This window comes from Pezoporus wallicus, unplaced genomic scaffold, assembly GCF_028554395.1.
Source record: "Pezoporus wallicus isolate ANWC-B61680 ecotype Strahan unplaced genomic scaffold, APGP_CSIRO_Pwel_v1 contig_5542, whole genome shotgun sequence".
In the NCBI taxonomy this organism is placed as follows: Eukaryota; Metazoa; Chordata; class Aves; order Psittaciformes; family Psittacidae; genus Pezoporus; species Pezoporus wallicus.
Window position 1 is genome coordinate 3,008,600 of NW_026640165.1, and position 26,633 is coordinate 3,035,232.

General features: G+C 41.2%; 1 protein-coding gene across 2 annotated transcripts in view; it reads left to right on the plus strand.

The window, feature by feature from the left end:
• CPNE8 (copine 8) overlaps positions 1 to 12,179 on the plus strand; it is a 92,047-nt gene extending 79,868 nt beyond the window's left edge. For both annotated transcript variants that reach the window (XM_057417823.1, XM_057417824.1), the window contains exons 17-20: positions 1,278 to 1,380; positions 5,155 to 5,212; positions 7,974 to 8,047; positions 10,468 to 12,179. In XM_057417823.1, the coding sequence (XP_057273806.1) occupies positions 1,278 to 1,380; positions 5,155 to 5,212; positions 7,974 to 8,047; positions 10,468 to 10,656 (424 nt within the window). In that variant the 3' untranslated portion in view covers positions 10,657 to 12,179. The remainder of the gene's footprint in view (positions 1 to 1,277; positions 1,381 to 5,154; positions 5,213 to 7,973; positions 8,048 to 10,467) is intronic.
• Positions 12,180 to 26,633: the final 14,454 nt, after the last annotated feature.

Genomic DNA, 26,633 nt, shown 5'->3' on the forward strand with positions numbered 1-26,633 from the left:
ATTTCACACAGATTCTTCCAAAGTCTTGTAAATATTGTGGTTACCACATCATTTATTGGCAGTACTCGCTTGGAAATGCATTGTGAAACATCAGAGTGAGAATTTTCTTAAGCACATGCAGTCATCATGAGCATCATTAGAAAACATCATGTCCAGTGACCCAGGCCTTTCATGTTCAGTGATTTCATAGGCAATGAGTTCTTTGACACTCCTCTTCTGAACTTGGACATATATTCCACAGTATTCATAAGGAGATAAACTTTTGGATTTTGTACTGCTCTCCATACTACTTGTTGCTACTTTTATTACAAGATTCTAGTGTGTGACTCCCATCACGGCCATAAGAGCCTTCCTGGAAGTAGGAACTGTACTGGCTGCTGCCAAGTGAAGCAATGAGTGGAGCAGCCTGCTCCACGCAACAAAAAAGTTCTTCTCTAACTATATAGGACACTTTGACCCTTGGGAGTCAAAGATACATGAACTTTAGTTTCTGGTGTGAAGGCCAAAGAGTTCAGTGGGGCTGCTACAGACTCTGTTTTCAGAACTTTCCAAATCTTCAAAAGCTGGTCTTCTTCAAAGATCGTTGCTTCTTGGGTCCTTTGGCCAAAGTGGGACTGGAGGGCCCTGGGGGTGTTTTGTATTTTTGTACAGCACGGGGAGAAGCTTGAGTCTTGAAAGGGCATCTGTGGGTAGCGCAAAGATGCGAATACTTAAGCCAGGGTTGCAGGGTGCATGTTCAGTCATTTTACAAGTGTGCACATAAGTGTGAACTATATATCCACAAGCATGGTCAACAGTAAATAACCTGGTTTTCTATAGCAACAGCAACAAAAAAGAAATATTCATGCAGTGTGCTGATTCCTGATAAATTTTATTTGTGCTGTAAAGCCAAGCATTCAGTATTAATGTATGCCTGTCATACCAAGCTATGTTCCCCAGAGATAATAACTATTAAATAACTTAGACTTTCTAATGACTCATGATTCTGTAAAGGACATTCTGTCCATGCTTCTCTTGGTAGTGATACAGTTCCCACTTTTCACTGATACAACACATGCAGATTATCAATTTCAATATTGTGTTAGTTACATTTTTCTAATGTTCTCATCTAAAATGGAATGTCCATCTCACTCATGAACGTCTTCACTTTTCAAAATTCACTGTATCATGGGGTTTATTAGTCCTTAGTAGTCAAATTTTTAAAATACAGCTATTTTTCATATTCCCTTTGCATAAAGGGTTTTTTTACTATTATAATGTTGTTTTTCTTCCCTTAGATATGCTGCGTCAGTAAAAGATGGCTCCCAGTATTTTGTTCTTCTCATTATTACAGATGGAGTTATTTCTGATATGGCTCAGACAAAAGAATCCATAGTGAATGTAAGTTCTGCTAAAAGTGTTGACATTTTAAAGAATTATTTTGCTATGAATTATTATTTCAGGCAATAAACTAAATAATACTTTAGGCACTACCTTTGTTCCATAAATAAGTATTTTTTTCCAAACATCAGGTGTTTATTATGCATAAAGACATAAAGAAAACAAAACTTGAATCTCAGCTTAATTAGGTAGTATTCTATAGGAAATGATACTCTTCTTTCCAGTAGTGTATGTTCATCTGCTTCTTGCCCTTCCTTCCTCATGCAAACCCCACTATGCAGTTTTTCATAGTGAACTGTTCTTTATCTTTCTAGTAATTGCAGACAGCTTTGATCCCCCGCCTTTGTAAAAACTGCCCCAAACTTTCTGACCCCAAATGGCAAACATACCACTAATATGATTTCCTTCTAAGTAGTCTCCTAGAATTTTCTTAATTCTTAATTGTTTCTCAGTTTCTGCATTATTTTCAATATTTTTCTCTTCAAAATTGCTATGGATGTAATTATGTAAGTATTACTCTCTATTATGAGCAGGTTCCATTTTGCTTTTGCCCCTGGGAAATGTCAGATAGAAGTACACACAGAAACTTCCAGACAGGGTTTAAAAAGATCTATGCCATTAATTTGGTATAGATCTAGTGGATCTAGTTAAAAATGAAGTGGTGGGTGAAAAGCCTTCATTAAAATAATGAAGCATCATGTCAAAATAAGTAGTGTAGAATTAGGCGGCATATTTTTGAAGCCCTACTTTCATACCTCCTGTAGAGATTCAATACATTCCAGTTGGTAGAGTGCATATGAAAATATTACTGAAATGTTTTGTTTTCCACTGGCAAGCAAGATGCCCTCAGGTTCTTGCCAGCAGCACACAGGCAGAGTCTGTGTGTTAATAAGGGCTCTGGCAGCCCACCTGGGAAGTATTTACACCCAAAGCTATTACTGTGTTTGAAAGTACCAGTTTACTTCCTCTCCTCTTCCAGATTCCAGTATTAAAATAGGATAAACTGACTTTCACTTTTGAAGGAGATAAGCTTAGAAGTTCATCTTCTCATCTAGCCTAGCAGTTTAGAACATAGCTTCTTTTAGATAAGCTTCTGTTAGGTGACAAAAGGTCTCTGTGGTGAAAAAAGTGTAGCTGTTAATTTAACTCCCCCTTCAATTTGAAGTCTGTTAAGTAAGAGACCAGCAAGTCAGGTTGCTGGTATCTTGTAAGGTTAAGTAATTTGCCACTAAGACATACAGAAAAAACTTGTTTCCAGTAATAGTTCATTTCCAGGAATAATACCTATTAGTCTGCAACTGTCTGGAAATACAGCAGATGTGTTGTTAGCTTGGAATGAGTTGAAGTTCGGGAATATTTGCTGTCTTTTCTTTTTATGAAGGTGCATTCGTCTTTCTGTGTACTTCTTGAAGTGTGAGCACAGTATACCATGACAGAACTAATTAAATGTTATTCAATAGCAGTATTTCAGTCTTATATAATAAATAAATAATAAAAAGAGCAGTGATGTTCAGTGCAGCCTGATATATATAAAACTCAGGAGGAATATATTTCATTTTTTAACACTAATTGTGCTTTTAGGCATCTATCTCATTGCATGTATGTCAGACACATTCGGTTTTACCAAACTGTTTAAAGGTTATGCTGTCATTTGGGAAATGCCAACACTTATATGCAAAAGTTTAACTCTTTGTCTTTATGCTGTCCTTGACATTTACTGTTTCATATACATTATATCACATAATACAATGTCTGTGTGAGAAGGAATCTCTTTAAAGAATGTTTTCTTTACAATCAGGCAACAAGGTTCTTGAAAAACAGAAGGTGTTCTGGTCCAAGAAATGCCTTCATGTCTTCAAAACATTCTGTACTATTACTGACTTATGTGGAAGTCATAGTAATTCATTTACAGTTACACCGTATTTCAGTTACAGTTACACTGTATTTATGGCCTTTAATCACAGAATCACAGACCGGTTGAGATTAGAAGGGACCTATCTATGAATGGCATCTTGTGCAGCCCCATGCACAAGCAGGGTCACCTAGAGCTGTTTGCCCAGGACCATGGCCAGACAGCTTTCACTGTTATCTTCAGTAGCATATTAGTATTTCACTAACAAAGGCTTATTCATTTTTTCTTTACTCTGTTACAAAATTTTAGCTTGAAGATTGACAATATAGTAACAATTTGGGATGAATTTGCAGTCAACGTATATAATGTATAGTGGTGCAGGGCATTAAATAGTGATTTATAGATTAGTGTATTTACATTGTTTTAAATAGCATGTTTACAGTAATGAACTGCAAATCTTCTGCTTAAAGCTAGTTTTATATGAAGAATTGTGACATGAAATATGGGAAATGGGGATGATGTATCTAAAGTGAGGATATCTTTTAAATGAGGAAGAAAAATACTTTTTACATTCCAAAATAAAAATACAATACTGTGTTATAAAACCACCTGATTTCAGAGAAGCAGAGTTTATTTTAGCAGGCAGCATACCTCTGTGATTTTTGGCCAGAGTATACTCCTGTTTAAAATGCCTGTAGACATTTCACCGTTCATCAGATTATCTCAATAAAAAACAGTTGTCATCCATGACATTTGGCAGATGTTTTTTTCCTGTTGTTACCCTCCTCAACAGAGGCAGTTTCAGATTATTTCTGGCAACCGTCAGATATCTGGTGCTACTATCAGGGCAGGAGAATCCAATATTTATAATACTGACTTTGTAATTTCAAAGGTTTTACAGAGAGTGTGTTCAGGAAAAGCCAGATGTCATCTTTTCTTTGTTCCATTGAATGAAAAAGATTAAGTAAGTCCTCTTAAGTATCAGAGCTACTTCTGTAGTTTGGAGTATGCCAAAGCTGTGAACTGCAAAAATACAAAGCAAAACAAGATCTGATGCATCAGTTCTTGGTGAAAAGCATCCCACCAGCTTCAGATCCTCACGTGGGGCTGGTTTTTCCAGGAATTACTTGGTGGTAAAGAGCTGCTGAGCCCCTCTCCATGGGGAAGGGATAGGCTTTGCCTTCCTTAGGGCCTGGATCGTGGGAAGCTGACGTGGAATTAGGCGAGTGTCCCTGCCCATGGCAGGGGGGTTGGAACTGGATGATCTTAAGGTCCTTTCCAACCCTAACTATTCTATGATTCTGAAATTACAAATCTGACCATAATCCAGTTCAGTATCTTGTTTAATTTGTGGCAGAAATGACTGACATGACTAAAATTTTATTCATGGAAGAAATATAATATTCATGGAAGAAATATAATATACATATTGCTCAAATAGGTGATTTATTCTCTTGAGAAAAATTGGCATAAGATCTATGTAAAAGATAGTGTCACATAGTTCCAAGAAGCTACATAATATCAAGGAGAAGCAAAGAACATTTAAGTAAATGTCAAGCTGTCATTAGGTACATATTTGCAATTATTGTCAGCTAACAGAATTTTCTAAGATAGATTTGTCATCTTCGTAGTCATATCAGTATTAAATCCTAATGCAGTTTGTTGTGTTTAATTATAACCCCATATGATTCAAAGACTTTAGAAGGAAAAATAAATTAAAATAATCATCTGCCTTTCTCTCTTCCTCCCAGACATTTTGTACCACTGCAGCAGACAGTTCACACCACTGAACTTTCTAGGTGGAAAAAATTCTGGTTTTTAAAACATTGCTTCCACATGTTTTTATTCAGAGTCCTCAGATCTCACACGTTTTGGCAGAGTTTATGTAATGCGTTAAACCTCTTTTTCTGCTTCTTTTGAAGGCTTCAAGGCTTCCAATGTCAATAATTATAGTTGGGGTAGGACCAGCAGAGTTTGATGGTAAGTGTTCCGGTGTTTTTCCTAGAATTTTTTAGATTTGTTTACATTTTAGTAATATGTGGCTTTTCAAACAAATGTTGTTCTTTAGAAGAGCATAATATGGAACCAGCTGTAAGCACTGTTGACATTTCCAGCTGGACTGATTGATATCTCAGTGTGATTACAAGCTATCATGTGGAGCTGTGTAGCCCCTCAGGCTCTCTGTTCAAGTCACAGAACCATATGGGGGCTCAGCATTTACAGAGCTCCAAAAGACAAGTAGAAAAAAAACCCCACAGTAAAGTAAGTGCATTCAAGTAATGTTGAATTTCTTCAATGTGGGTATGTAGTTGCCTCATGAAGTGTCAGTTCACTGGAAATATTGATCATTTGTTCTTACCGCAGTAATCAAATACTGCGAAAAATAAATGCATTTGAGGAGGCGATCGGGTTAAACTGAGTTTCACTAGATAACGGGAGTGAATCTTACTGTGTAGCATCACTGAGAGAATATTACAGCAGGAGAGAAATTACCAGGATTATTTGCATACTCTTTGATGTGATATTCTGGAGCATCATTCCCTATTGCAATAAATAAGCTGCTTCCATTATTTGAACTTTTTATTAAGTGCCATCATGTATATCACTGCATTATGAAGTATAGACATTCCCTGTATATGTATTCCTCAAAGTCCTACTTATTTTCTTTTTAATTCTAGTACTTCTGGTTAAACAATATGCTTTCTTTTATACATGAAACATACTTAGTACCACCACAAATGTATAATGTAAATAGTCACTGATGACTGTACATTTTAATTCTTGTACAAATATTCTAAGAGTATGAAAAAAAATGATAAAATAACATAAATTATTGGGTGTTGACTTTCTTATGCATTTTGGCAAGTGGTGTGTTAGTGATCTAAGTGTCATGTTCCCTGAAGAGGTTGTCTAGGTGGATGCATACACTTCAGATGATTGTATGCCACTATCAATGAGAAAAGACAGTTTATTTTCATAAATGCATATGAAGGAAATGTGCAAACTTCATTTTTTACCCCTGCAAATTCCAACTTTAGTTGTGCATTACTTACTTTGTTCTCACCCCTCTTTTGCCTTTTCCCTCTCTCCCTGTTTGTCCAGTCCTTGGATTTTTCCTGACTCCCCTTAATTCAGTCAGGACACATAGATTCTGCCTTCTTTTTACTTCTGGAGGTTGTTGCAGAGTTCTTGGAGTGTCACCTCTATTACTTTTCTTAAGGCAGGATTCTGTTTGTACTGCAGGATACAATTTGCATCTTTGGACCCCACTCCTTGAGTATGCTGCCTCAGTGAAAATCACAGGTTAGATTTATTCCCAACCTGTAGTCCTTCAGTGCCTGAGAGGGAAGAGAGATGACTTTTCCATCTAAAGAAATTCCTTTCTGATAAAACAACAGACTCTATGTCTGATGTGGACGTTGAGGAAGTGTGTGTGTAGGAGGGTATATGTTCAGACACAATTCAAATGCCAGTCAAGCTTCAGTTCTGCTGTCGAAAAACCAAGCTACTCCTCTCATGATATCACTGCCTTTATTTGTCTTTAGTCCCTGGGGGCTACCAGAGGAGTTTCTAAAAGTCTGGAGCTCAGACAGATGGCACATACATAAAGATGTGAGGATGACAGGAGGTCAGGTCAGGGGTCCATTTTTGCCCAGTATTCTGTATCTGACCTGGCCATGGGTAGTTAACTGGGGAGCATTAAGAACAGAATAAGCAAACATGATGCTTCCCTGAATGCCGTTTTTAGATTTGAATTTCCTGAGGAGGATGTGCTTTATATCTATTTTGGAAATTTCCAGTGAGTCTCTCCTTCAAATACTTGTTCAGTCTCCTGGTTTGAAGACACATCAGTTTTTTTGCATCAACAGCATAATCTGGCAATGTGCTTTACAGACCTGCTAGCTTTTTCTTTCAACAAACGTGCCCTTTTGTTTGGCTTGAACTTGTCTCCTGGTAGCATCATTTATGCTTTGTACTTCCTGCGTAAGAAGAACTAGGTTTTGAAATGCAGCTTTCATTGAACTCAGCCCAGTTTGTAAGCCCCTGAGAAGCTCAGTGACGCAGGGCTTTGATTTTCGTAGCATATGCTGAAAGAAAGATTGTAGGATTGCAGATCCAATAAACAAGCAAAAATCTGTGATGCCAAGTCCATCCATTTCAACACTGACAGCAGATACACCTTTCTACCTAGAATGGCTTCTGGGTATCAGGCCAATTTTGAGAGTTCTCCTGGATCCTGCTCAGAAAGATATGAGAAGAGTTGCCCAGTAAATTTAGTATTTTTTTTTTTAAGAACTCCTCATTCCTATGCAGTAACAGTTACTACTTTTCCTGTATGAATGTGAGTTATTACCTCTTTGTGCTGTAACCTATGATACCTTCTGTAAGACTAATAGCTGAATTCTTCTCCATCTATGAATGTATAAATAAAGCCTTACTAGAACAGATACACTCACTGTTTTGAGAGCTGGAAAGGTAAGGACTTTATCGTGGTTTGGGTTTTTTTCTGAAGGTGACAAAAAAGGCAAAAAAAAATATATTTTCAGTACGAAGAAGTGCAAAATAACTACAAAACATTATGTAATTTATGGTGCAAATGATCTTAAAGAGCTACATAAATAAGTTGTTGGGTTTGTTGCCCTAAAGTGTAAATTGACTGAAGTTTTTCTCAGTAAGCTTGTTTTTTGTTCTGTAGCTGAACTCATAGATGAATTCATTTTGTTTGGGGTTTTTTTTTAAGCCATGGAAGAGCTGGATGGTGATGTAGTGAGGATTTCTTCAAGAGGAAAGTTTGCAGAAAGAGACATTGTGCAGGTGGGAGAGAAATTTTACTCTGTTAGATTTTACTGATCTGTTTGTTTTGAATTCTTGTCTCTATCTGTATTGCCAGATTTCATTTTACCTTAGCATTGACATACTTTACTTGGTGTGTCCATAACAAGCTCAGAAACTCTCTGTGATACCTATAAGCCTTTATATAACACATAGTAGTGAACCTGCATTTATTAGGAAATGACCCCTAGCTGGCAGGACACTGTTATAAAGTCTTAGGCTTATAGAGCCATGGGAGAAGAGTTAGTTGTCTCTACTGCAATCTCACTATGGTTCTATAAAGCAAAACTACAACTTTTTTTGAAATCAGCAATACCTAGACTTCTGACAAGTGCATTTGAGCTGCCTGTGGTGTCTTGTCTTACCTCTGACTGCCAGTCCAGAAGACCATGAGCGTTTCCTAGTTTTTGTGTTGTGTCTGCCACATACAACCATGCAGATGTCTCATGCTTTAAGAAACCTCAGGTGATAACTGGAACATGTTTCCCAGAGAAGCAGTAGATGGCCCATCCCTGGGAACACTGAAGGTGAGGTTGAGGCTCTCAGCAACCTGATCCAGTCGAAGATGTCCCTGCTCACTGCAACTATTCTATGATTCTGTGATCTGTGTTTATGTGACTGAACCAAGCCCTAAGAGTGCTACGGTCATCTGCATTCCACAGACACCTCCATTTCTCTGCAGGAGTACTCTGGTTCTATGCCTGCTCTCTACAATCATGTAGTCAGCCCCATAGTCTTCTATAGTATCTGAAGGAGGCCTATAAAGATGCTGGGGAAGGACTCTTCATTAGGGACTGTAGGGACCACCAGTGATGGAGCATTCACAACTTCCTTGGGCAACCCGTTCCAGTGTCTCACCACCCTTACAGTAAAGAACTTCATAGAATCATAGAATCATAGAATAGTTAGGGTTGGAAAGGACCTTAAGATCATCAAGTTCCAACCCCCCTGCCATGGGCAGGAACACCTCACACGAAACCATATCACCGAAGGCCTCATCCAACCTGGTCTTGAACACTGCCAGGGATGGAGCATTCACAACTTCCCTGGGCAACCCATTCCAGTGCCTCACCACCCTAACAGCAAAGAATTTCCTCCTTATATCCAATCTAATCTAAACTTCCACTGTTTATAATGTTCCTTGGTAGTTAATACCAGGCTAGAGAGGAGCTGTATGTTACCTGTTATGCCATATATATCCATGCTGTTCAACAGAGCAGTATGTGGAGATCTTTCTCCAGAGCTGGAAGTGTTTCTGGACACCAGACTTGTGTTTCTGCAAAGCCCTGTGCCATGTCAGATTTTTAAAGCTGATTCAGATATCCCTGGCCTGCATCATACTTAAGTTTGAATGCATTAAATACACACAATGTAATTGCACATAATTTCTCCAAACAACAGCAGCTCCCAAAGCTACTGGTTTTGCATTCAAAGAGCATAAATATATAGAGTTCTTTAAATGTTGTAAACACGATTCATGAAAATGCCTTGCATCAGAAGTATTCTAATTTCTGCTGAGAAATGAAAAATCATATGCAATGAATACCCGTTTGTATTCTTCAGAATTCACTGAATATCAGAAATGCAATAAAACATCTATTTATTGTTAACATATTGCAATCTGAACTTGCCCCAAATCATTGTCCCAAAGCAATGCCATTTTGTGCTCTTTTTCTGTCTAAATACTAACGAACACATTATAGGCTGGCTAAATAAATAAAAAGGAAATAAATAAAAAGGAATAACATCAAATCCTTTCAGTTTGGTATGACCTGTATTTTATATCTGGCAGGATAAAACCGATTTGCTTTAATGAAGTTAACTACTCAAATACAAAAGGTTTATCTTTTTTGTGTATTAGTTAAAATTAGCTAGTGAAATCAGTGTTAATTATAACAGTATTGTGAAATATTCCAGTAAAATTTGTAAAGCCAAAAAATTGCCTGCTAGCAGTGCATCACTGTCTCTGCTATATTTACTATTACAAATTCTGCCTCAGTTTATTTCATTTCTGCTCCCTTTCTGTCCTTTTTCTGTTGAAGATGTTTTAGGAAAATAGTTACTCATAGTAATGTATCTGTTGTGTCTCTTGAAAATTTTGTATATTGTTATTATATGTAAAAATACAATATAAAATATGCTATCTATTAATATATTAAAATAAACATGTAATATATTTAGGTACTTTTGAAAACATATTTCTCTATATTTTATATATAATATATAAACATATAAAAAAATATAATAGGAAATGTGTGTGCATATATATAAAATGTGGAACATATAAATATATGTATATATAATGTGTGTATCTCACTAAATAAAACTTCCTTAGTTTTGTGTTATAAGTTGCATTCTGTGGCTGCATAATGACCTCTGTGGACCTCTCTTTTGTTTTGTAGTTTGTGCCATTCCGAGATTACATTGACCGAAGTGGAAACCACGTGCTAAGCATGGCAAGACTTGCTAAAGACGTTTTAGCTGAGATCCCAGAGCAGTTTCTGTCCTACATGAGAGTCAGAGGAATAAAGCCATCACCTGCACCACCACCTTATACACCACCGATTCATGTGTTGCAGACTCAGATTTGACTGCTCCAAAGTGCTTAGCATTCCTCGTAAGTCAAGAGTCTCTGGATGCAGCAGTAGCTTCTGATAACTTTTTGGAGCTGGAAAGATCTCTTCACATACCAAAATTCTGTTATGGTTGCATAAGCAACTGGAAAGCTTTTAAATGATAGGAGCAAAATGCTGATGTTCTCTCTAGCTCTTACTTTGTTTTATTTTATTTTTTACAAAAAACCCTACTTTTTGATGTATTTATTGGAGGGGAAAGCACAAGTCAGGATTTCAACTCAGAAGATACTGTCCTCTCTGAATACTGTGTATATAAATGTATAGGAATGCTATTCCTCTATATCAATGTTTACATGTTACTATTTTTAAATTTCTGTACTTTTATAACTATTCTTAAGAATAAAAGTTTGGAATATTGACTCACGTGTCTTCTAGCTTGCAATAGTTTGTCACAAGATAACAAGAGAAGCAATATCTCTTTGAATGTTTGTCCAGACAAATACAAATGAAAGCTAAGGACAAATAAGTTTGTGTTTGCCAACACCTGAATTGCTTCAATCAGTGCTTAGTAATCCATTCATCTCCCAATTTGAGAAACGGCTAAAATGTGAATAACATGATTGCATGTAACTTATGACTAACTCCAAACTTTGAGGGGGAGGTATGTGTATTTTTTCAGAGGTTCTTCAATTTCTAAGTTTATCTCAGCTTAGTCTTTTATTAAACTAGTTACTGAAGCAAATTGGAAGAGTTACTTGCTATAAGTGATTAAAGAAAATTACCGCAAATCAGAACTATCAGAGTATTACAGTTGACTCACTGAGCTCATTAAATCTTATCATGCATCCCTTAAAGCACTGGAAATTCTGCATCAGAAAAGTCTTCTGGAATGATTACAGGAGATGTTTTATAATGGACTGCTTTAAAATTAATTTAAAATTTAAACTTTTTTGTCTAGATTGCCCATTCAAAGTGATGCTGACTCTTAATATTGGGGTTTAATACTGTCATTTAATCACATTGCCATTCAGGATGCATGAATGATGGTGTTAATAAACTGGTTTAAAGATCACACAACCATGTTACTTTGTGCACTATTTTGTGTACTGAACTACCCAAAATTTTTATGATATGCCTGTTCATATATAATTATAAAATGTTTTTGCATGTATAGTTTTTACAAAATACACGGTTTTGTGAGTTTGTGTCAAATACATTTTATTTAGAACTAATGGCCTTAAATTTCACAAAACTCCCGAAATGATTGTGAATTGCCTTCAAATACTGTTAAAATGGACCATTTTAATTTTTTTGTGTCACAGTTGTAGCTGTCTTGTAGCGTAACTTTTCTCCTTTGCAAATAACCTGTTTCCTACTTCTGTTTCTTACTACTATATGTTGTAATGTACAGTATAAAACCAAGGTGCATTTTTTAAGCATGAGAAGTTTTTTGCTGGAAAGCGTATCTTCAATATTAATGGCATATAACTATGTAAATGCAGACTCTTCCATTTTTAAATATATTTAACTTACTTTAACTATCTCATGTGGGAAATTACTTTTTCCAGATAATTATTCTGTTAGTAAAGAAAAAAGAAAAAAAAAAGGTTTTTTTTTAACAAATCTTGTTTTATTTTTATTTCAAAACAGTTTTTACATAAATATGGACTTTAATTTTCTCACAAAAATATGTATTTCTTAGTGGATTAATGTTGCATGAATGAAATTTGATACTTGGCAACTGCAAATTTTGATGAAAGTGCATCATAAAGAATAACGTTACTGAATGGTGGTGGCGTTCTATCTTCTGCATTTATTTTTCATATTTACTGTGTTGGCATTTTAGAAATAACTGAAATAATATTAGAATTCTGTTGTTTCATTTGATTAGACAAATTTTGTGCTGACTTTTGTATTGGTTCCTAGTGGCCCATGTATTTAGCAGGTTTTCATTCTAAGGCCCGAACTGCAAATGTCTTTTATTCAGCTTACAGTAATTTATTAGCTCGCATTTAACCCGGACCTTTTATTAACCTAAAGATCAGTCTCAAAGCTGATTTGACAGCTGATTTGAGAAGTGAAGGAACTTTTAAACATTGGTATTATTTAATCAGAACTATTTTGGCTATCCAGCCTATTCTGCACTGCTGTTTTTCCTTCTGTTTGGTATTGGGGCTGTTCAGCCTGGAGAAGAGAAGCTGCGTGGAGACCTCAGAGCAGCCTTCCAGTATCTGAAAGGGGCCTACAAGGATTCTAGGGAGGGACTCTTCATTAGGGACTGTAGTGACAGGACAAGGGGTATTGGGTTAAAACTTAAACAGGGGAAGTTTAGATTGGACATAAGGAGGAAATTCTTTCCTGTTAGGGTGGTGAGGCACTGGAATGGGTTGCCCAGGGGAATTGTGAATGCTCCATCCCTGGCAGTGTTCAAGACCAGGTTGGACGAGGCCTTGGGTGAGATGGTTTAGTGTGAGGTGTTCCTGCCCATGGCAGGGGGGTTGGAACTTGATGATCTTAAGGTCCTTTTCAACCCTAACTATTCTATGATTCTATGAAACAGAGGAAGTTCAGGTTTGATGTAAGGAAGAAGTTCTTCATTGTGAGGGTGGTGAGGCACTGGAATGGGTTGCCCAAGGAAGTGGTGAATGCTCCATCCCTGGCGGTGTTTAAGGCCAGGTTGAGCAGAGCCTTGAGTGACATGGTTTAGTGTGAGGTATCCCTGTGCATGGCAGGGGGGGTGGAACTAAAGGAACTAAGGTCCTTTCCAACCCAAACCATTCTATGATTCTATAGTTGGATTCTAAATCTAACCTATTTAATGGAAAGGTATGGATGTGTTCAGTGGACTAATTATTCTCATGAGAAAAGGAGACTTCGTCCAGACCTGTGACATTCCCTATATGTTTGACATCTTGATTCTGTAATGTGAATGAGAATCATTAAGTAGACTCATGTAGTAGTCATGTCTCAGGCATTCCAGTATGAGAGACGAGAGTAAATGGTCAGAACTTGAATTTCTCAAAAATACCATATGCAGCCATTTTTACTTCTGGCTTTATTTTCAAGAATAATGGAACACAAACCTCATATTCTTTCCCAAGAAATATTGGTTCCTACCAATATTTGGTCATTTTCTATGACTGAAGAGCAGCAGGGAGTATTTATGTTTAAGAAGGGTATAATGTGATGTACTAGCTGACAGATGAGTTGCCCAGAAATGAAAGATGTTGGCTGTGACGAAAGCTCTTTTCGTTTGGTATTCATCTTGGAACAGATGTTTCTCTGTAGCACAGACAAAAAAATGGGATGGCAGTGTCCAAAGTGCCCAAATGTTGCTACAAATGAGGAAGGGAATGGTTTCATGGAGACTATAACTTGAGAGTGAGTAGGTTAGGTTCGATTCAGCCTTCCAGTATCTGAAGGGGGCCTATAGGGATGCTGGAGAGGGACTCTTCATTAGGGACTGTAGTGACAGGACAAGGGGTAACGGGTTCAAACTTAAACAGGGGAAGTTTAGATTGGATATAAGGAAGAAGTTCTTTACTGTTAGGGTGGAATGGGTTGCTCAAGAAAGTGGTAAATGCTCCGTCCCTGGCGGTGTTCAAGGCCAGGTTGGACAGAGCCTTGGGTGACATGGTTTAGTGTGAGGTGTTACTGCCCATGGCTGTGGGGTTGGAGCTGAATGATCTTAAGGTCCTTTCCAACCCTAACTAGTCTATGATTCTAATGAGGAATTGTTTGCTAATCTGGAAGAAAAAAGTGTTTTGATCTAAGTTGAGAAATAATATTTTGTCATTCTAGGCCAAGATGGCAACTTGTACAGCAGAATTGTCATGGGTTTCAAATTGGCCCGCCTCTGTACACAAAAAGGCTTGCGAAGTGGGGTCCCCCATGGAGGTATCTGAAGGAGAGGAATGAAGTGCAGGAGAGCAGGTATTCTCTGAAGAGACACATTCTGAAAAGCTGGAAATTCTCACCTAAGTAGGGACAAATGAAATTCACTCCAGAATACTTGTTAAAATGGCTGAAATAATCAGCATGGTAAATGATTATCATCTTTGCGAACTAATAAAAGGACACACAGTGACAAATTATGCCAATGCAGTGGGAAACCAGGCAGCATAGTAAGAGGCTATTATGACTGTATCAGAAGTTCTTTAAACAGAAAAATCAACAAGAATAGAAAGGGAGAGTATGTTGCTATGGGTAAATGTAAGAGATAGCGCAGCTACGTGTGAAAAAGGACAGAAAACCACAGAGCAGATCATAGAATCAACTACGTTGGAGAAAACCTTTAAGATCAAGTCCAGCCATTACCCCAGGACTGCCAAGTTCACCACTAAACGATGAAACCATTAAACCATTGTGACTGCTAAAGCCTCGTAAAACCCATGCTATAAAGGGAAGGAAAGGTGAGTCTGTTATTTAACAAAAGAATGAGCAAATAGTAGATCTAGGGGAAAATGAAATGCTCAATGTCTTTTTCCTTCACACTATACAGAAAAGGGATAATCATTGAATTAAATAGTCAATTAAAAAATAAACCTAGGCCTAGGTTTACATCTGTGACTCATTTTTTTCATAATGCATGCTTTTGAAACAATTATGTTTAAAAGCAATGTAATGAGCTTCAAGATAAAAGAGAGAAACAGCTGCTTTAAAAGCATTTTGAAAGCAAAGCAGGTGTTAGTGGCCTCATTTGAAGTGTTATGAAATACTACAAAACTGGTTAGACTGCTCAGGAAAATGCTTTCAGTATTTCATTATCAAGCTGGAAAAATACAGCAATTGATGCTCCATAGGGATCTCTCTTGCATTGGTATTATTCGGTCATTTCCGATGATGATGCAATATACAAAAGATGGTTATTAAGATTAGTGTATTATAGCAACTGGAGATAATCACTTCCAAAGATGGAAAACTTAAATAACTTTTATGAATTAGAGAAAATACCTGAAAAAGGAGCAAATTAAATCAGCACAAATAAGTAAGAGTACTTCAGTAACAAAAAACTACTATATGGTTGTGGTAGTTTCTGGCTGCACAGCAGTTCTGCAGAATAGTGTCCGAGGATCACAAAGTGGCATTAAAGGGAAGGTGTCAAAGTTTTGAATATAGGCCACCTGAAATAATCCTTTCATTGTTCTCAAAATGATAAGGCCTTAGCTTAGAGTCCCAGGTCGTTTTGAGACTTCAAATAACATGTGAATCATCAGGAGGAAATGACAGAGGACTGTAGGTCACCCAGGAATACTGGAACAAATTGGACAGATGTTTAAGGAAGGTGTCTGTGGGGCTGGTTTCCCTGCCAGAGGTTGTTTCTAACTCTTTCTGATGACCATGGTGAGCTACTACAGCAGGAGTCACTGTATGAGATCAGACAAAGCCCTACTGATGTGAATGCAAGGGGAAGACAGATCGATGCCATCGTCACAGAAATACTTTCAAAGGCCTGACGATACCCATTCACATTGTAAGGTTGTTGTTCCATACTGCTCACTGTTTCCATAGAAAATGCACTCTTACTTTCTTTCAAACTGCTTTATGGCAGTAGTACAAATTTTCTTCAGTGCTCCATGGTGCGTTATTTCTTCTTTGCCACTGAACTGATACAGTATGATTTCAGGTTTTATTTCAGGCCAGCACTGCGCATTTATGTTCATTACCATTAGAGTGCAAGTGACTGCAGATGAGTGGTATTTTCAAGCTGGCCAGCTAAACAAAGGGCATAAAGTACCACATTCCTGAATGTGTGCCTACAGCCAAACATTTTACAATAATCAATTCCATCATTAGGATTCTTGTTTGATGATTTTATTTTGCAAACGAAGGCATTGAAATGACTGAGGGTTCCTATGGCTATTCCACACTACAGAAGGTGTACAACTGCTGTGCAACACGCAGCATGGTTCTAGCACCATGTGTGCTGTGGGACAGCCTTCCCATGTTGTGGTGGGCTGCGGCTCTGTACTGAGCCATTCCATCACTTCTGCATTGGTACATTCCCCAGGGAGCAATATCTCTGCTCAGCCTCAAGAGGAGCATGATTGTCATAATATAACTGGGTGGCCTGTGCTGCAGCCTGTAGTTGGGTTTGCTTCAGGCTGGTCCTGAAATCAAAGCAATTGAATGCATGTGCCAAGTGATCAGCACTGAATGCTGTGTCTTCAGCTGAGTGGACCATCAGGATGCAATCACCAGCCAAAGGGAATTCAGGAGGAAGTGAATTGGCCAGTTTCCCTGAGCACAGGAGTGCTGCACAGGGGGGAACTTCTCTGTGGAGAAGAAGGGAGTGAATAATCCCCTCACAATGTCATTAAATACTTCCACTGGCATTGGCAACACCCAAAAGAACAGGAGCGAGCACACAGCTTTGACTGACTGCTTTCTGTGAGCAGGGGGGACAGAATATATCAATAGGTTGTCAAACCAGGACTCTTCATTAGGGACTGTAGTGACAGGACAAGGGGTAATGGGTTAAAACTTAAACAGGGGAAGTTTAGATTGGATATAAGAAGGAAATTCTTTCCTGTTACGGTGGTGAGGCACTGGAATGGGTTGCCCAGGGAGGTCGTGAATGCTCCATCCCTGGTGGTGTTCAAGACCAAGTTGGACGAAGCCTTGGGTGATATGATTTAGCGTAAGGTGTCCCTGCCCATGGCAGGGGGGTTGGAACTAGATGATCTTAAGGTTCTTTCCAACCCTAACGATTCTATGATTCTATGAAACCTGGAGGAAAGGAGCCCAGCAGGATTCTCTCATGGCTGTTTCTGGCAAGTACTCTCATTAATGGAATTAACAAAAGGATTAGAGTCTATGTATATAAAACCAATGAATGTATTAGCTTGCCAGGGTTGCAGGCTTGGAGGCCTGATGAGAATTCAGAATTGATTTTGATTAATTGAAGGACAGGTCAGGAATCGGTGAGATAAACTGCTGTGAAAAATAAAGAGTGGAAAATACTGCATTCAGGGGGGAAATAAATAAGCACAAATGAAATGAAAATGAAAAATACCTGGCTAAGCAGCACTTCTGGACTTAATAATCTGCAGATTGTGTCTGGGCTCCAAACAGAATATGAATCACATTGTGATGCTGCTGCATAAAAAACAAAGATCACTCTGGAAGATGTTAAACTGCACTTGTTTTCTTATTTGGAGGGAGACAATCACTGCTGCAGGCACAGCCGTGCTGAAGCCTTATCTTGGAACTGTGTCTGGACCATGGGGCCACACTTTAAATGAAGCAAACAATTTTGAAAGAGCCCAGGAAAGAAAAAAAAGCAGATGGGTTTTAACCTGTGAGGAAAACAAATGAAGCACTTGGGTATGTTTTATGTGCAAAAGACCGGAGGGAGTGTGCTAACTCTGTGTCCGTGCAAAGGGGTGCTGTAATGAGCTATTCTCAAAGGTCAGCGATGACGGGTGATGTTATCATCTTTGGCAGCAAGGAAAGCTTATACGAGCTGATAGACAAACCTCCTTAACTAACTGGAGGCCTCTTCTAGTGCATCTCAGGGAAATTACATCATCTTTGTCTTAGAAATTGTTCAGGACAGCTGATAAGGATGATCCAGTTGTGTGGCCTCCCTCCGAGCAGGGAAATAATGCATTAAACAGTTAAATATCCTCCCAGAGACCTGTTTGTCAGTGCTGCAAATGTAGTCAGCCTAAATAAGACAGAGGCAAGGATAATACACTGGGAGAGATGGACTGGAGTGAGTGGGTGGGAAGGCTCTGGGAGGACTCTGGTAAGATTTGTCTGAAATATGAGTACACTTCCAGTCAACCATTTTCAAAGTGATGGACTCATAGAATCATAGAATGATAGAATGTTTTGTGTTGGAAAGGACGTTAAGATCATGTAGTTCAAACCCCCTGCTATGGACAGGGACACCACACACTAAAAACCGTGTCACCCAAGACTCCGTCTGACTCCGTCCACCTCCATCTGTGGGCTGGTGAAGGGAGAGGCTCTTCAGAGATTTCTGCTATGTGGACAGGTGAGACGGCCAGCCCCTCTTTGCGAGGAAAGGCTATGAGCAGGGAAAAGTGTCTCACTGGTCACACCAGAATGGTGAACATCAGGTGGAGAGCAAGACATGCCAAGCGAGTTGGTACAAGAGGACAGCAAGATGGGAGTCACTGTCTGCACAGCTGAGGTTTCTAAGCACAACTGAGATAAGGTGTCGGCACAGCAGTAAATCTGGCTTGCTTCCAAGAGAAAAAGAGTTTATGAAGCACCAATACTAGGTTATTGCCTGCAATATCTGGGAATTCTGCAGTGTTCTGTTTTCCTCATTTGCCTTCAGCAGGAGACATCTCCCCTCCACCAGACTGTTCATGGAGGCTCATGGAGCAGGGGCAGTTCAGAAGGCAAGCATATGGATAGCTTGCTGCTGTCACCAGTGCCTCCAGCTGGATGTGAAAGCATGTGCTCAGGGAGGACCACAGAGTTCAAGGAGTCTCAGGAATGAGCTTGCAGCAATGGAGCCAGAAGGATCTTCGTGTCCAGTGTGGGCTACAACAGGGTGCTGGGTACTCCAGGAATCCAAATCACTGGCATCCCACACTGGGCATGGAAGTCTCTGTGCACGTTAGCTCTTGATGGCAGTGGCCCTTAAATCCCATTGATAATTAACTAGTCAATTCCACAATCATAATATCTTGGCTCAATGTACTCAGTCAGCTCTGCCATTTAGTAAATGAACACCATGCGTGATTGTGGCTGACATTTAATAGCCTGGGAGCTAGAACTCACGTTTTAAGCATGTGGGATGGTAAACAAAAAAAAAAAAAACACAGCAGAAATATTCCCAACAATTCCTTTACAGGGAGGGACATGGAATATTCTGTTGGATCCTTGGGATTGATAGCACCGGGCTGTATAGAAACACTCTGTTTCTTCAGTAGCAAGAACTACTGTTTTCCTGGTATCTCTAGTTCCCTCACTTGTAAAAGAATTGAAGAAACATTTAAGGGATGTTGGAATTGAACTGTAATTGCATTAACATTATCAGATGCCCTTTAATCTGTGCTTGCATGTTCTTTGCGTAAGAATTCAGAGACAAATGCCTCCTTGGTGGGGAGGGAAGCATTTTACAATGCAAGCTGTCATTTAATAGTTCTCCCCCCCACTGACCTTCTGTTGAGCTAATGGCTTGCTCTTCCAGCTGGAGTTGCAGACACTTCCGTTGCAACTATGACAAGTGTTTGATAAAAGAAACCCCACTGCTTTTGAACCTGAGTAGTCCTCACTTTCTCCTATCTAGACCTCAAAACTTGTTACCTGTCTCTAACTCAGACCTATACAAATCTCCTCTGCAAGTGCCACTTTGGTAGCCCTTCAAAAAGCTTAGAATGAAACTCCTTTTAGCATTTCACTGTGATTCAATCGGTACAACTCAGACTGTGAAGAAATTACTTCTGCTAATGAAATTAGCCATTTGCCCCATGCTAAATTCTGTCCAGCATAAGAAGAGGTGTTACAGCAAATAAAGCCTTAAGAAGAAAAGCCCCAAACCCACAAATCAATTGCAGACATGCTGCAATTGCTTCTGAAGTAGCTTTTCTCATCTTGCTAAGCCTCTTGGAGGAATACAAATGGGAAGAAGGTGATGCCATCACGAGTGTGGAAAACCACTGAATCGCAGCATTTCATTACTTGAGAGGTGCTGACAACAGCACTGCAGCATTTCCCACTGACCTGGAAGAATCACAAAGAAAAGAAATACACATTTCAGCACACACCCATGGTATTAGCAAGGATTTTTTCCTGGCACTGTTAGATAACTCGCACTACAGAGGGATTTTAAATACTTGTTCGTATGTGCACGGTGTCATTGTCAATAGATTCATCTATTACCTGCCATTGCAAGAAGTGCCAGACTTCCAAAACCTCTTTTTAACAATGGTAAAACCAGTTGAAATGCTGCTTTATTTAAAACTTATTAGTCTGAGATAGGAAATGAAAACCAAGATACTTAAGGTATTGCTGAACTCTGTGGGCAGGGGGCTCCCTTCTGCCCCTCACTTTCCTCCCTTCTCTTCCATCTCCAAGCATGTTCCACAAAGGTAAGGTTCTTCCGCCCTGCCCTGCATGGGCATTTACTCCACACCACACCAGGCAGGGGTCCCACACAGACACCCCTCACACCAGTGCCTGGGGCTGATAGGAAGAAAGCATGAGATGAATGTTGAACTCCTGGTGCTGCAGAAGCACTGCATGGGGTCAAGGGCATGGGGCAGGAGCTGCTCTCCACCGCTTGCCGCACACGGCCCAAGCAGGGATGGGCAGTGAGGTGTTAACGAGCTCAGACACCCAGCCCAGCAACATGCTGCATCCAGCAGAGCCACCAAGTCGTGTCCCAAAAGCTGGATGGCAAGGTGAGAATAGCATTTCCCTCCCGCTACACATGCCCTGGGCACCCTACACTGGTGGGGCCCCGGCAGCGGTTGCACCCCCAGTTCTGCTGTGGGAAGGCTCAGGTCTGAGGGTACCTGCATGAGCATCGCAGCAAATAAGATAAAAGCCAACCATTTAGGATCATTTTCTTGTGGAAGAGTGCTCTGTAAGGCCAGCTGTGAGCAACAGGGACATCTGTGATTCAAGAAAGCTTTGGGAAGCAAAAGGAAAATATCCACCACCACCGGCAAGCACTCCTTGGTGATAAATACGGCACTTAGGGCTTGGTTTTGTATTGTGGGTGGAAGCTAAATGAGAGTGACTAGCTGTGATTATCCAAGAATGAAGTAGCCCTTGTGGTTTGTAAAGAGAGAAAATGGAGTGAGGAAAAAGGTAATGGAAAGTTTATTTCTCCAGGAATGTGAGCAGCTGACACTCAAAACCAGTGTAACTTCATCACATCAAAGACATCAGAGCTGGGGCCCTGTGGCACCATCTGCCCCAGCTCTAGGAGCAGCAATGGGGACCACAGGCCACAAGCCTGGCTATCCTCTGCCTCAGTGCTGGGCTATGGAGAGCACAGGAAGGACTGAGGGATGGAAAGAGACTACAGGGAGCCTGACAGGCACCTTGAATGTGTCTGGCAGCTGAGACACGATGGAGAGCTGACAGGGTGATAGGGGAGAGGGTTGTGAATAGCAGTTGAGAAAGCTGCTGAAGAGAACACAGTAAGAGAAGCACTAGTGATGTTTCTATCATCAGAGAGCAGTGTCTCCTTTGCAGTGCTGCTTGCTGGAGCTGACACCCAGCCAAGAGCCCCACAGCCACCCGCTGCAGAGCCACCAGGGCCATCGCTGCTCTTGTCCAGGCTGGGGCATCTTTGCCTGCATCCTCCTCCAGGACATTTCCCAGCACAAGATGTCCTACTCAATGGACATGCTTCTTCCTCCATGTCTCTGGAGACAGCAGATGGTCACAGGCGAGAGTTTAGGATATCCCTGGTAACGGTCCTTTAGCTTTCGATCATGCAGAAATAGAAGTTACTGCTGGAGACACCAAAGGCAGAGCCAAAGGGTACTGAACCCCCTTCCTTGGTGAAGCTGTAAATGTGGGAGGGTTAGGGGAAGGTGAAACCAGTTCAGTGCCAACCCCTGCCGGGGCAGCTGGCAGCAGTATTGGTGCTTGAGCAAATTCACTTCCTGCAGGGCTGGAGGCAGTCAGCCCCAGACCTGATGCGCATCCCTGGATGCCCAAAGGGGCACCAAACCTCATCACGCTGATGACCCCTGAAAGCCTGCACGTGGCCTGCAGCTCTTGCCCATGTGATGAACACCAGCTCTGTCCATATGTAAAGGGAGCTGAATGAGTTCCCACTGGTCAGTGCAGCGCAGGAGGTGTTTCACAGCCAGCTGCAGGTACATCTGTGTATGAAATACATAAGCAGATGCACCGAGCTCTATGTTCATGGTAAAATCTGTAGGTAACATTCCCAGCTTGAAGGCAGTGCTCTGAGGTGCAGGCCAGGGCACTCTGTTTTCAGTACTGTGAGGATGCTCAGGCCATGCTGGACCACACACTCAGGCAACAGAGGGTCCTCAGAGATGCCCAGCTGAGTTGGTAGGAGCTGAAATACGTGCTTTTCCTGCAATAGGCAGGTTTTATTGCAAGATAGGACCACGATGCTGTATTCCCAATGTGGCAGGACAAGGCCTGCCTGCCTGCTGTGTTCAGCTCATCAGGCCTGAGAAGCTGGCTAGCCACTCCAGTTACTGTTCCCTTCTTGCTGTTATTGTATTATAGAGCATCTAAATTGTGATTACTGAAAGAAAACTAAATGATCCTGTCCTCCAGGCACCTCATTACAGCTCCCGCTAGAAACAAGCCAGTGACAGGTGGAGGAAGCTCCAGACATCCCGATTGCTTTCATTAGTTGCTGGATCACAGAGTTGGGGGATGTGCTGCTTCACCTTCCCCACTAGTTCGTGCCTGTGCTCATTGTTCCCAGGCAGGACTCACAGGGGTGAAGGAGGAGGGAAAAGTCCCTGCATGCTTTGGAAACTCCCACCTGCTTGTTTTGTGTGCTGTGTTTAACCTCAAACCAGAGCTTCGGTGAGACTCAGAGCAGTGGCACCTCCCTCTGCTGTGGTTTCCATCCCTCCACCCTTATGGCTTGCCCAGCACCTTCTCCCACACACAGTGCTGGAGCATGGGGACATCTCTGTGACAGCCACCCCTCAGTGCATCTCCCCACATGCAGGCACTCCAGGGAGCAAGCCCCAGCTGGGGCTTGGTGGGCTCTGGGTGAGGGGAGTGGGGCCAGTGGGGACCCCATCCTGGACTCCTGTCCAGCTGGTGCAGCCTTGTGCTGCTGCCTCTGCCCCAGCCCGATGGGTTGGTTCAATAGCTCCTTCCTGGCTCTGGGGTGGTTTTATAGCAATTGGGTCACTACAGTGACATATATATAAATTTATATATAAATTATTATCATTTATATATATAAATACATATATTCATTTATATATATAAAATGTAGTGACATTTATAGGTAATTTATATATATAAAATATAATGACCCTATATTTTGAGATATATATATATATCTCAAAAGTCACTATACACACAATCTGTCCATCTCAGAGACAGTCTGTTCTGGGAAGAAGTAACAGCCCTCTTTACTTTACCCAGAGCAGGCAGCGGTACCTAAAGCCAGACTCAGCAGGAGCACAAGTGACACGCGGCTGTCAAAGCCACAAAGAGAGGCACTATTTTGGGGAAAACATTTGTTTCCTCCACCATTTCCATCTGGCAGAGGCAGGAAAGCTGATGTCAGAATACCTGCGAGCCGGGTGGCTGAGACAGCCCCATCAGCCAGGGGAATGCGGCAGGGCTGCTTCAGACATGGGGTGCACAGGAAGGGGTACGAGCACTGACCTGTCAGATTTTGATTGCAAAGTCCCTCCTGAGAGGGGTCTCTGATTTCCTAGGCCCCCCGGCCCCAGCTCTGCCTCCTGGGAGCAAGACGTCTGCACTGAAGCAGCCAAGCAAGAGCTTTCACTGGATGGGATAAGATGTGGCAGAGTATTGAAAGAGTCAGGCATGAGGCTATTTATGATTTACGCCTCCGTGGCTACTGACAAACCTTCAGTTAAACTCAAGCACAACCTGAACCAAATGAAAGCAGAATCAGAGCCTTTTCAGGGCACTTTTCTCACAAGGACATTATTTTCCCAGCTGCTGGTGGGAGGTAAGAGGAGAAGCAAGAATAACCCCCAGTCCTGACATGTCAAAGGGAGAGGTAAATTTCACAGGGATCAAAGACATGAAACTGGTGAAATCCAACAAGGCAAATCGTACCTGCTGCCAGAAAGCACTGGGGCTGGCATTTGCCCTCACAAGGAAACTGAGAAGAAAACCCCAAACACCCCAAAAGGAAGGGATTAGCCAAATAGATGCTTTCAGTTAGGAGGCTTCATGTAGCAACTATAACCATGGGAAGCTGGCTTGTGCTGAACCACCTTTAGTGGGATTGCGCCTGAAGAGCACAACATTTTCTTGTCTCCTCTCCACCATTCATTTTCACGTTGCTGTAGGATCCCTGCTTTAGTGTTTGTTCTTTATTATTTAACGAGGTGGGCTCAGCCAGCTTTGTCGCAAAGGCAGTGAGGTCAAGATGTTACACATATGTCTGAGAAAACTTTTCTTTCATGCTTGTGCCCTCATGGCACTCTATGCCTGGACTCCTCCAGGTGTGTGGCGAGACCTTTGGAATCCTCATACACCAAATCTGCCTCTGCCCTGATCCCATGTACGTGCACATGGGCATGCTCGCTGAGCTGAATAGTGAGGCAAATATACCTCCAAGGCTCTTCCCACTGTCATGAACGGTGTTTCCTGTGTTCCTGGAGCAGGAGATGGGAGAGGAAGGCAGCCTGTGCCAAGTGGCCTTCTAGCTGTGCACCCTGGGTGAGGTGCTCCGAGTCATTTCAGCAGCAGCAACAACCATGTTGTTCACTGCCCATGACAGGAGTCTGCCTGGAGCCTTGACTGACGCCTGGTTGTCACTGGAGGATGCAGGAGTGAATTGCACAGAAGGCCCTGGCATGCAAGGAGCCTGTCCAAGGAAGCTTCCAGGTTTAAATCCAATAGAAGCACGTGGCACTGCAATAGTGCTCTGTGCAGCTAATGAAAATCCCTCCTCAAGTGTTGACTGCAACGCAAGCGAAGGTTGTCTAGAAGGAGTTCAGCGGTTGTCTAAGCTCCAGTGAAAAGACAGAGCAAAGGGGTTAGCACTTCTGTGTACATGAGCATCCATCTTGCACTTAGAGGAGGGCAAGAAGACTTGCAAACACAGTCACACCTTCAAAGGGACCCAAATACTCCCATCACTCCTTTCCCAGATCAGAAGGCAGTCCCACAGCCAGCAGACAGGATATCCAGGGACCAGCTGCTGGAGCAGTGCTGGGTACATGGTTGGAGGGTGGTGGGTGCCATGGCAGGGCTGTAGGAGATAGAGGAACAAGCACAGCACAAGGAGAGTGGTGCAGCCCCATCACTGCAGTTGTCGGTGTGCACTATAACACCAGTGACGCTGGATCCCACAGAGACCAACATTGGTGATGCCATTGCCCAGTGACCCCAGCCTGCGGAAGAGCAAGTGGCTAAGGGGAGCTCCCTTATGGGAGAGGGGAACCAGTGGAAGCATTTATGCCTAATTCTTTGTAGCAATAAGGAAAGGAATTGAGCACAGCCCCAGCTCCCAAAAGGAATAGCAATGACACAGAAAGCTGTGAAGTGAATATTAAAGGGAGAAAACGGATGAGTTGCTGCTGACCTAAAACCAGTTGGGTGGGAAGCTGCTGTAAAATTGGGTCCTTCTTATGGTGCCTGGTGTCTGGCCAGGGATGTGCTCCTGCTGCAAGGGCAGGAGACAATCAGCTGAGAAGCAGATGGCTTGGGAAGAGCAGAGAACTGTGCAAGGGGATTTTAAATTTCAATTAACCATATATTTTATATTTCTTTTTTCTCTCAGCACGCTTTGCTGCAATTGGTACTAGCCTCAAAGAAAAGAAACCTCCATGTATTAATTACATATATTGGTTTATATATCCATCTACAAAAATAAATAGGGTAAGCTGTTCTAGTAAGTGCGTTTTCAATTGCCTAGGGTTGGTAGAGGGTTCAGTAAGTCAGTGGTTGCTGTTTATATCGACGATATCAGTGCCAGTTACCTTTTTTAACCAGATCTGAAAGGAAGATTGTGTACAAAGCATTTTCCTTGGCAGCATTGCTTACTCCTGCCTAGGAGGTGCAGGGCTGAGCTCCTCCTATGCACAAGTCGAGGCATTTTCTTAACTGAGAATAAATAAAAGAAGATAAAAGGGCCTTCTTTCATCTGATTAAGTAGGTAACAAAAATACAGCCTCTCCTTAAGCACCATCACTGATTAAACACTTGGACGCTGAACAAACAGGCTGAAGAAAATAGGAATATATAAACAAAGGACTCATCTGTTTAGTAGCCACATCTGGCTACATCTACTAATTAGCCAAAAAACTATCACTGCCTGGGAAGACTCTGCATCTTCACAG